Source organism: Buceros rhinoceros, unplaced genomic scaffold, assembly GCF_000710305.1.
Source record: "Buceros rhinoceros silvestris isolate BGI_N320 unplaced genomic scaffold, ASM71030v1 scaffold4799, whole genome shotgun sequence".
NCBI lineage: Eukaryota > Metazoa > Chordata > Aves > Bucerotiformes > Bucerotidae > Buceros > Buceros rhinoceros.
The window spans coordinates 32,210-43,733 of record NW_010429673.1 but is presented as its reverse complement, the minus strand read 5'-3'; the positions used below and the strand labels follow the sequence as shown (position 1 = coordinate 43,733).

At 47.1% G+C, this 11,524-nt stretch overlaps 1 protein-coding gene across 1 annotated transcript in view; it reads left to right on the top strand.

Annotated features, from left to right (window-relative positions):
- Nucleotides 1-11,524, top strand: part of SFXN5 (sideroflexin 5) — a 58,649-nt gene that overhangs the window by 20,809 nt on the left and 26,316 nt on the right. The window contains exons 5-6 of the mRNA XM_010142718.1: nucleotides 4,548-4,663; nucleotides 6,746-6,831. Coding sequence (XP_010141020.1) covers nucleotides 4,577-4,663; nucleotides 6,746-6,831 — 173 coding nt within the window. The 5' untranslated portion in view covers nucleotides 4,548-4,576. The remainder of the gene's footprint in view (nucleotides 1-4,547; nucleotides 4,664-6,745; nucleotides 6,832-11,524) is intronic.

Below are 11,524 nucleotides of genomic sequence, written 5' to 3'. Positions count from 1 at the left end.
CTTTCCCTAGCTGTGGGCCTCAGTTTCCCTGGTCTTTCTGCTCCTTGTTTTTACAGACAGCTGATTGCTCTGAGCCTGCAGCCTTCAGTTCCTGAGTTGCTGGGGTTTTTTTCCCCCTTTTCTGCCAGAAAAACAGCCGCTCGCCCTATCTGCAGGCAGGGATTGTGGTCTGTAGGTTTCGCTCAATCCATTTCTGAGCACTTTGCTCGTACACAGGGGATCTGTGGATATTATTATTGTTCTCCTGCAGCTTTCCTGGAATATATTTTTAGGGTGTTTTAGCTTGCTTTTGGTTTCTATTACCAGGAGGGCACTAGAGGTGACCGCAAGTCCTGGGAGGCACCTCTGAGGCTGGTTTTGAGTCAGAGATGCACAGGGGAAGCCTTTGACACCTGGTTGATCTATTTTCATACCCAGGTGTAAGGAGAAAGAGGTGTCGGTGTTGGTTGAGGCCCCATGATTAATTTGCTTAGCCCATAATTAATTCTCTAGTTCTTATTTTATTTGTGTACTGTCATGCTTCATTATGTGCCAGGACATCAGGAACCCTCCCACTAATTGCTGTTTTGTGGCTTTGAAAGCTGCAAGTTTCTGGTTTGCAGACCTGGACAAATTGTTTAATTAAGATGCATCTTCCCATTGCTTTTGAATCACCATCCCCCAGCAAAAAGGGGAGAGTTTCACTTTTTCTACGTGAAAAGCCAGGCACTGGTGTAAAGCTCTCGCTCCTCTACTGTTAGGCAGGTTTCTTCTGGCCCTTCCTTGCCTCCCTCTCCCTCTGACCTCAGCTGAGCTGTACTGGTTGATAGCAGCTGGAAAACTGGAGGTGTAAGTCAAAGCCTTACTGTCTTCCATCCCAAGGGTAATGAGAGATGGAGACTTGAGGAAATGCAGCTTGGGTGGAAAGCAACCAGACTCCTGACAGAGACATTTGTAAAGAAATGCTGTGTAGGGCATAACAGCTTGCCCCGAGAGGTGGGAGAAGCCCCATCCCTGGCACCATTGCAGGTCAGGTTGGCCTTTGGGGTCTGAGCAACCTGCTCTAGTTGCAGATGTCCCTGCTCCCTGCATGGGGTTGGACTGGATGACTTGGATGTCTTTGAACCCAAACCACTCTGTGATTCTATGATATGTAACAAAAGTGGTTCCTCTTTGAAATCCCACTTTCACTATGGGACCCTGAGGCAAGTGCAGGGTGAGGGATGTATCTCCAGGGACTGCCAGACCTTATTTGTGATAACACAGAGTGCAGACAGTTAGGAAAGAACCAAGGTAGCTAGTGTAGGCCCCAATTGCTCTGATCCCCATGTCATGGCTGGTGGCACTGGAGCAAGGTACACCTTCAGCCTTTGCCAAAGGTAATTTGTAATAGCTGAAAAAACACAAGATGTCCAAAAAAACATCCCTGGCCCCAGGAGATGGGTCCAGGAAACCAACCCAGTGCAACAGTCCATGGAAATGGCCAAGCTCTGAATAGCCAGAGGCTGGCTTGATGTAACAGGGGTTCCTGCTTGATGTTGGCCACCCGGGAGCATCATCTGGGTGGTGGAGTTGTCTCCGTGAAGGTTTTCAATGCAGGAGAAGGGAAGGAGTGTGTAGATGCCATGTTTTGGAGAGCCACTATTGCTGAATTTTGAGCTTGCCCCTTTCTCAGAGATGTAGGTGGTGAAGGGTATCAATGCCCAGGGTTTTTGCAGGGAACCCAATTTACCCATTTCTTCCCAAGGGAAGGTGAGGGGTGTCACTGGTGATGGTCTGCTTTATACTGGAGACATACCTGTCTGAAAAAAACACAGAAAACCCCAAAGGTTCCATCCCAAACCTGATCTGAAGTTAAAACTGGTAGAAAAATACCTGTTGGAGGGAAGGGAGATGAGGAGAGTGAAAGATTTCTTCTCCTTGGGCTTTTTTTGTTTTTGTGGGTTGGGTTAAAATTGTTAGATATGTTGTTGCAGAAGGACATATTTATTGTGTGGAGAGCACCCTGGTTTAGAAAGTACATGTGTACACATATAGAAGGGTAGTGGGTTGCTTTTGTATTTTCCAATATGTCACTAAGTGTTTTCACAGAAGTAGTTCCCAGGCTATATTATCACAATTTCTTTCCAAGCTCAGAAAATAAAGTTGTCTGCACTTATATTTATTTATTTCTCATTCTCCCCTGTATTTGAGACATCCATAGTTGGTGATTTACCCATAATCAGCAGTGTGTTCCACTTTCTCAGAAAGCAGAACAGGAACAGCTAAGACAGTTACTTGTCTCAGACAAATGGGCTGGAATCAGGTTTTAGATTTGAGACCTGGTCCGTGAAACCCTAATAATGATCCAGAGACTTGGAGAAGCTGTGGTGAGAGCTTGAGGTCTGCACACCCCATCACAAGAGCCTTGTGCCAGTGCATCCTGGCTTGGCCAGAGCATTTCTGCTGGTGTAGTTTTAGATGTTCAGTCTTGACTGATAGCTAGAAGGATGGGGCATGTGAGTGTTAAAAAAGGAAAAAAAAAAGGGTGTTAAACTTGCTTTAAATGAAACGCCTGTTTTCTATTTTATCTTGGATTAAGGAGCTGAAGGGTTGGTAACTCAGATATTTTGATAGATGGGAAGAGTGGACCAGTAGTTTGACTATTAAAGAGAGAGACAGAGTGTGCGTGTGTGTATGTTCCTCTTCTTCTCAAGTGTAAGGAGCATTTGTCACCACAAATCATCCTTGATTGCAGAGAGCTGCATTCGTATAGGGCTCACCACCCACCACCCTCAAAAAAATTAGACATTTGTTATATGACATGAATTGAGATTAATTAGTGAATATTAACCCATCAAGCAGTACAGGAACACGTTTTTGGAAGCAGCGGTACTTGCAGCAGCAGTGGGTTTGTATTAGTTCTGGTTGGAAAGTTTGCAGCAAAATGTGGTGGGGGGGTTGTTGGAAAATGCCAGTTTATCCAGCTCAGAACTTGTGTAGGAATTAACAGCATTTCTGTGGGAAAATTTAGGAATTGCCTGGGCCCTGGAGAGGAGCTGTACCTGGGAAGAAGGCTTCTCAGCCCCAATTCTTAACATGTTACTTGAAGAGGAGAATTTGGCGTCATCCGTGTTCAGTTTTGGGCCCCTCACTCCAAGGGGCTGGAACGTGTCCAGAGAAGGGCAGTGGAGCTGGAGCAGGGTCTGGAGCACAAGGGCCCTGAGGGGCAGCTGAAGGGACCTGGGGGGGGTGATCTGGAGCACAAGTGCGCTGAGGAGCGGCTGAGGGACCTGGGGGGGTTGAGCCTGGAGAAAAGGAGGCTCAGGGAAGACCTTCTCTCTCTCGACAGCTTCCTGACAGGAGGGTGGAGTGAGGTGGAGGTTGGTCTCTTCTCCCAAGTAACAAGCGACAGGACAAAAGGAAGGAGCCTCAAGTTGCACCAGGGAAGGTTGATGTTGGCTTTGAGGAACAATTTCTTCCCCGTTGGGGTTGTCCAGGGCTGCCCCAGGCTGCCCAGGGCAGTGGTGGAGTCCCGATCCCTGGAGGGGTTGAGCAGCTTTGTGGAGGTGGTGCTGAGGGCCAGGGGTTAGTGGGGACCTGGCAGTGCTGGGGGAGTGGTTGGACTCGATGAGCCTAAAGGGCTTTTCCATCCAAAATGCTTCTGGTTTTCTATGATCTCTAGAAGGCTACAAAAGCCACAGGCTGGGCAAGGGGAAGTTGTCAGAAAGGATCTCAGACCTCCTCCCACCCCTGCCGTAAATGCAAGGCTGAGAACTGAAAAATATCAGTTGGGAACCAAATCTGTCCACAGTGCTGCTGATTCATGTTATAGTTCAGAAAAATGTCACTAAAGCAAACAAACGGGTCCCTAACTTCAGAAAATAAGCCCACAGAGCCATTTCCCCCCTAAAAGATGTGAAATAAGGACAAATAGTCAGCAGGACCCTCACTCATGGGTTATGTGTCCATGGAATCAAGTCAACTTTGTCTTATTTGATTAGAAAAAAATAATTTTTACTCTTTAGAGCTCAGCTCTAAGATATCCTTCATGGCTCAGTGAAATCCCTTGCTCTGCATTTCCATGATACTCATTTCCTTCCATGCTAACATCCATTATTTAAGCAGAGCTTCTCTACTTCCCCTAATAAGGGAATTCAAGACCAGCTCTGAGATGTACCGTCAGAAGAGGCAGCTGTCAATCCGCAGCGCCTGGTTGGGTAAGACCAGCTGGCAGCCTAGTTCAAGGACCTGTTTTGACTTAGTAGATCAAAATGTTGGGTGAAGGGTCGCTTTGGGGGGTGGGGACATCTGGAAGCGCTGGTATTTATGGTATATATATTACAGAATATACATTTCTGATTGTGGCAGCAGATTCCTTTGCCAGTAAAATAAAATGGAAAATGATCTTGGTTATTCTTCTCCTATTAAGAATCTTTGTCTGAGTATAAGAGTGGCCTCGTGACTTGCAGAAACTTCTCGGCAGATGGATGGAAGCGAAGCCGAAGGGCTGTCCTGGTGAACAGAAGCCTGTCATTTGGTATTGACCAGGGCTGTGTCACTAACCATTGTGCTTTTCTCATCCTCAGCCAGTGCCAATATCTGCAACGTTGTCCTGATGAGGCACACGGAGCTGGAAGAAGGAATTGATGTTTTGGACAATAATGGAAACATTGTTGGGTCTTCCAGAATTGCTGCCAAACATGTACGTACCTGTGATGATCCTGGCGAGCGCGTGGGTGGGCTTGAGGGCAACCGGTCAATGAATCCCACAGCTGTAGGACTCGAAAGAGCTAGAAATAGATGTCCTTTACCCATCATGCGGGAAGAACATTGCAGCAAAACTTAATGCCTGCACTACGTGGAGTGGAATAGTGGTGGTGGACCCTGGCTCGCGTCCTGTGGTGGCTGGTCTTGGTGGCTTGGAGAGTGCAGACTGACATCAGGAAGATCCTGTACTACCCTGGTGCTTTCACAGCCTCAGGATTTTCTTTATAGACAGATCATGTTGAATGTGAAGCAAAGATAACTTACACCTTTTTCTAAATGAGGGAGCCTTCGCTTTCGAGCTGAGGAGCTTTTTAACCCTTGCCGTGTCAAAGCTGCGTTAACAAATGCCAACCAAAGCTTTGTGAGGGCAGCCAGGTGTTGTCATCCATGTCCTAACACCTGGTTTGTTTCCTCCTCTAACCTCCCCTCTGCCATCTGCCTGCAATTATTCCCTTTTTTTCCCTTCTTGCACAGTTTTGTCTTCTGAGCATCATCTGATTGTCTGAGGCATGTTGTTTCCAAGTGGGCTTTAATCTGAAATGTAAAGCATGTACCGAAGCACACGCCCAGGCAGAGGAGTTAATAATATAATGCTTGGCATTTCTCTCGCTCCTTCTGTCCAAGGCTCTTAAGGCACATCGTAGACAGCAATTAATGTACAGATTTACAGTCCTCGGCAAGAAATGGGAGATCTCTAATATCTCTCCATATTGTTGTTTAACAGGGAGATTAAAACAATCTGTTGAAGGGCTCGAAGATACTTATTTGAGCCAGTTTTCCTCACTTACATTAACTGGCTTCAGGACCCAGCTTCCCCTCTCCATCCTAACGCTCGACAACAGACTACATAGAAAATATGTGTTAAAAGTGGAGGTTTTGTAAGTGTGACTTAGGAGGACTTTAAACATCAAATTTGGGACTTCTGAGAACTTCTGCTCAGCTGCCATCTAATCCTGCTGCTTCTTCCTGAATAGCTGAGTGCTGGGTTTTGTCATGGAAAATTTGGCAGATCCTTAGCGTAACACATGTGTGCCTCTCTGAGACCTCCTCCAGTCTGGAAGGATTGAGTGCTCCCAAGCCTGGCTGTATTGGCAGTGCTGGGTTAACAGTTGGACTTGATGATCTTAAAGGTCTTTTCCAACCTAAACGACTCTGTGATTCTATGCATGAGCTCCAGCATTTCCATCCAGAGTCTACAGCCTAATGCCTACATCTGCCCAAGCTCCATGTGTGTTTGCAGTGCTTGGGGCATCCCAGATGGGTGCTGGCAAAGGTGGTTGGAAGAAGTACATGAAGACACAGTGGTAGTTATACACCTTGCTAGAGCACCCAGGATCTTCTCTGGGTCCCATCTCAGGGTAATTTATGCTTATCATGCTGCTTTGTTGGCTGCTTCCTAGTGAATCTTGCCAGGGAGAAAGCACCAGTGGAGGGACAACCATAGCTCCACAGTTGGGCGCTGTCCTGGGAGAAGAGAGCCCTGTGTGTTACGATGCTTTGCAATAAACCACCAGCGATGAAAAAACAGGAACAAGTCTTGGAGCAGGCAATAAGGTGCTGCATTCCCCCAGCACGTCACTGAAATTGAAACTCAGCTGAGGGAGGAAGGGTTGAAGCTGCTGCTCAGCCCATACTAAGACATTTCACCTTACAACATCTTCCAGGCAGCAGTTTGGCCTCTTTCTGTTCTCCCAGGCAGGTCTAACATGTTTGTGTAGGAATATGACAAGATGTTGGAGCGTTTTTGGTCACAGAAAGTGACATTGGGGAAGCTGTTAGGTGCCTCTGGATTTGTGACCAAGAGCAGGCTCCAGCCCATCGTTTGTAGCAACGGAGTGAAATGAGGTTGTACACAAATAGGTGACAGCGAAGTTGAGAGGGTGTGTTGATACCTTCCTTCCCACATGCCACAGAGGAAAGGCCAACCAAGCCAGTGGTGTGCCCACATGCCCATTGCTCAGTGCAGGTACATCCTGAGAGCTGGTTGAAATGTCTTGTGTGTGTTTGTCCTTTTCAGGCACTGCTAGAAACGGCCCTGACTCGGGTGGTCCTGCCAATGCCTATACTGGTTCTACCTCCAATTATTATGTCCATACTGGAAAAGTAAGTGTTGGGTAATAAAAAGGGAGAGGTTTTTCAAGGGGGAGGGAGAAAAGATCCTCGGGAGATGTTATACTTTGATATTTCTTAGCATTGGTCCATCAAAGACTTCTCTTGCTTATTAAAATGTAGATGTTCCATCCTTTTTAACCATTGTTGTAGGCTGTTATTAAAGTGTTACGTTGACGTGGTTGTTTGAAATCATCTTTTGAGACCCCAGCAGTTTGAACAACCCTCTTCTATAGGGTCCGTGTGAGCCAAAACTCTGAATTCAATGGAGAATCGTCCATAAGTTTTCAGTCCTCATTAGAGCTGCCACATGTGTTCGGACTAAAGGTCTTGGCTCATGTTCAGCCAGTGGTTGGGACCATAGGGACTTGCTGACCACACACCACATCTAGGCCACCTTGGCCACTGCTGGACTCATTTATGCCCTGTTTGAACTCACATGTGCTTTCTTGCAATGTCCTGTGGCTTGGACTTCTCCAGAAGATAGGCTCACATACTCTGCAGAAAATTGCTTTCCATCACTGTTTAAGCCAGAATCTCTCCTGGCAGATGTCTCTGTGGAGCTCCAGTGCTAGAAGAGTTGGCAGGAAAGGGCAGGGTTATTACTTGATGTCTAACTATCTCCTAGCAGAGTTCTTAATAGCAAAAAACCTCCCAAACTGCCCCATCCATTGGCCATTCTCCCACCTTGCTTCCCAACACCTTTGCTTTTTCTTCTGCCTGGAGATGCTGTGAGCCTGTCTGGAGCTGTTGGGTGCCTATGGCTCATTCCGTAAGAATGATCCATGGGGTAGGGATCACCTTGCCAAGCTCTGGAGACTGATAGGTGCATTGAAAGATGGAGGTGCTAAAGGGCTTGCTGCCTTTGTCCAGACAGCCAAGCTGGGAGCACTCTTTACACAAATCTGTTGATAATGGCTGCTCTAAAGCACTCCACTGACAAAGTAAATAGCAATTAGTATGATTAGGGATTGACCCATGGCTTTGGTTAACTGTGTTTACCCTTGTCGAAACACCCCTGAGCAATTTTCTCTGCTTAACCAGAAGGGTCAGGGCTGCTTCTCTAAATTTTGTAAATTTCTTGTAAATCCTGTAAATTTTTAACATCTAAATTTAAAAATATAGATGTAATCTGGAATCCTTCTAGCACCTAGAGGCTCTCACCAAGATTGGTTCCTTCCATGACCTGGGTATGGGGAGAAACAGGGCAGTAAACTGTTTTGGGAACTCCAAAGTAAGTTCTTTCAGCCCTTTTTGGCCAAAATACACTGTTTTCCTCTCTTTTTCAAAGGAATTGTGGTGGTTCCCTGTGGCAGGGCACAGTCTTGGGAACACTGGCTGCAAGCCACTGTTTGGAGGTGGCTGCTGGAGACACCCAAGGATAAGGGGTAGATTCCAGTCGCCCTCATTTGTTTGCAAAGCAAAAATGGCCCAAGAGCTGGAACCCCTCTGCTGGGAGGAGAGGGGAGAGAGCTGGGGGTGTTGAGCCTGGAGCAGAGAAGGCTGCGGGGAGACCTTGGTGCGGCCTGTCAGTGCTGAAAGGGGCTCCAGGAAAGCTGGGGAGGGGCTTTTCATCAGGGGCTGTTGGGACAGGACAAGGGGTGATGGGTTCAACTGGAAGAGGGAGATTCAGACCAGAGAGAAAGGAGAAGTGTTTGACACTGAGGGTGGTGAGACCCTGTCCCAGGTTGCCCCGAGAGGTGGGAGAAGCCCCATCCCTGGCCCCATTGCAGGTCAGGTTGGCCCTTGGGGCTCTGAGCAACCTGCCCTAGTTGCAGATGTCCCTGCTCCCTGCAGGGGGCTGGACTGGATGAGCTCTGAAGGTTCCTTCAACCCAAACCAATCTGTGATTCTATGATTTTCGCTTCATGTTCCTCCTTCAGAAAAGCTCTGCAGCCTTTTCCCTGCTCCAAGACCCGCTGTCACCCAGAGTCTTCCAGCCCATGATCTACCTGCAGGAGAGGTGCTCAGGAGTGACCATGTCTTACTCTGGAGTACCTTACTCAGGGCTTGCTCAAAGTCACATGTAAGAAGAAGAGGGATTGTCACGTATCTTTGTGCCCCAGCTTCTTGGCAGCTTCTCTGCTTCACATTCAGACGCCTTTATAATCTCATCAAAGCTGCTTTACTGTTGTCAGTGAGAGGACTTCTGCTTTCATCTGTCCACATGCCAGACACTTCAGAAATGTCACTGATTTCTGATGTCTTTACCACGGAGCTCTTTCTTTTCACCTTTCTGTCACACTGAGGCTTCATGCTGAGGTTATCACTGGCTCAACGTGGGCACTGGTTCCAGTCTCACCCTGCCTTGGTGATTAGCTCATCCAGGAAAGATGACCCCAGAGGCCAAACTAGTTTATTGCTGTAATTCAGAGGGTCTTTGCTATTCTGGTTATCAGCAAGAACAGACAAAACTCCTAATGTGCAAAACTTCAAAGTCTGTAGGAAACTGGTCTCTAAATTATCTCCAACAGTCAACACCAATGACCATCATGGGTCTTGCTAAGTGCCCACAAGCAACTAATAGCAAAATTTGTTTCATGCTTGGGGGCATCATAACTTATTGTATTGATAGGAGTTGTACTAAATGCACCTGAGCTCCGTGCAAGGCTTAGGGAAACTGATTTTATCTGTCAAGCAAGAGTGGATATGCAGCAGTTTGTCTTCAAAAAGTCGTCATTTTAACTAATAGAAAGAACAGAAGAATAGAAATTAATTCAGGCTTGTGAGAGGATGCTTTCCTTCCACCACAAAATGAAACTCTGTAACTATAGAAATATCTGGGCGCTGCTTTTGCCTGCCTCAATTCTTCTTAGAGCTTTGTGCCTACTGTTCCACTTCCCATCAAATATCTTTGGATTCCTGGAATCCTGTGAGTGAGAAACAGAAGGGACAGCGAGTGGGGCGCGGTTTGGCCATGCAGCTAGAGTTGGTGGTAGGACACCATATAGGACATGGAAGCATCCACCAGCATCCCTGTCCGTAGCCCACGGGTTTGCAGCCCAGGTATCGACTCACAGATCTTTTGAAGTGGTTACTGAAGGACATGGTCAGAGGTGAAACCTCGTTTTGGACAAAAAACTTGAAGCGTTTGGTGAAAAGTTGAACTTTCTTGAATTTAGCAGAATTTTAGTGAGACTAGGGCGTTTTAAACGGCAGTCATATCGAGGCGTGCTTTATCAATTTATTTACAGAAATCTTTACAGTGTCTATAAATGAGAAAGACGAGAGTGACGGCTCATTATTTGGAGGCTGGAGATCTGGAATCAGAAGTCGCAATCTGGATCCTCTACTAAGTCATTTGCATTTGGGGTTGTGGCGAAGGAGGAGAGGGCGTCTCCTGCCTCTCGTGCAAGTCCAGGTGGAAGTGGGTGATGGTGCTGCAGCTGGGTGGGAGTTGCACCACCCCAGGAGCAAGCTACGTGCTCCCAGCAGCAGTTTTCAGAACCTTGGAAAACTCACTCCCTCATTTTCATCTCAGTATTTGAAAAGTTTATTTTAAGTGGCCAGTTCCTGGTCGTCATCTTTCCACTTGGATCCAGGTCTTTCCTCTCTCTCAGCCATCTCTCCATCTGCATGTTTTAACTCCCCCAGCTGCCTCTCTCGTCTCTTGTGCCATTTTTTTCAGCTCTCTTGGCTTCTCTCGTCTCTTTGCCTGCTGTGTATTTTAACTCCCAGGGCCGCCTTCTCTGCTCTCCAAGTAATTCAATGTTACCTCCCACTGCTGAGCTCCGCAGCGCGCCATTCTTTCCCCATGTTTCATGCATTTCCTGCTGCTTGGACGCTCTGTTGAAGCAGCGAACATATAGAATCAATGTTTATTTTGAGACTACATATGCCATGCGGGGAACACGGTGTCAGTTATTTTGTGCAGATGTATTCTCATTTAAGTTTTATAAATAATATCTGTGTTGGCAACTTTAATACGGAAAAATATTGGTTTCGCATCGTCTGTGAGACAAAGACGACTCATCTATGGGGTGTAGCTGACTTTGGCAACTTCATGTCACGGGTATGTGGGGACAACTCCATCCACGGCATGAAGCTGGACTTCCGGTCCCTCAGACATTTCCTTTTATTCAGATGCTTTGGTGAAACCTTTTGTCTGGTCATTACAACAAAATTTGGCAAATGGTGCAAGCTTCTCCCAGCCATCATCCAAGACTTCTCCCGTAGTCTTTGTCCAGCTTCCGACTTCTTGCAGAGTTGAAGTCCGTCACACAGCTGGTCGATGTAGACCCTCCAAGTCTGTGCACGTGCAACTTCAGGTTCTCCTGTAGGCTGAGCTCTGAGGTGGGAGAGCCCAAATCCAGTGGTACTTGGTTCACATGGTCTGGACAAGTGGTGGACCAGCGCCAACCACCAGCGATGTCTGCTGTGAACACGCTGAGGTAATAGCTAGCAGTGGAGATTGAAGAATGTAAACTCTTCTTATCCCCTTATCCTAAAGCCCCTTCTCTGCTTCATGGTAGAAGCAACCTCAGAGGTCTGAAGCACAGCAGAAGGTCTGAGGAGGAGCTCCAGGAGCTAGTGTGTGTCAGACTAGACAGGAGGAAGTCCTAGAGCTGACTGTGCATTGTGTTCAGAGGAGAGAGAAAGCTGAAACTGTTGCAATGGGCAAGAGCTGAGAGAGAAGCGAGGAGCAGTTGTGTCCATGAAAGAAGGGCGTTTCTCTCTTTCTTCATCT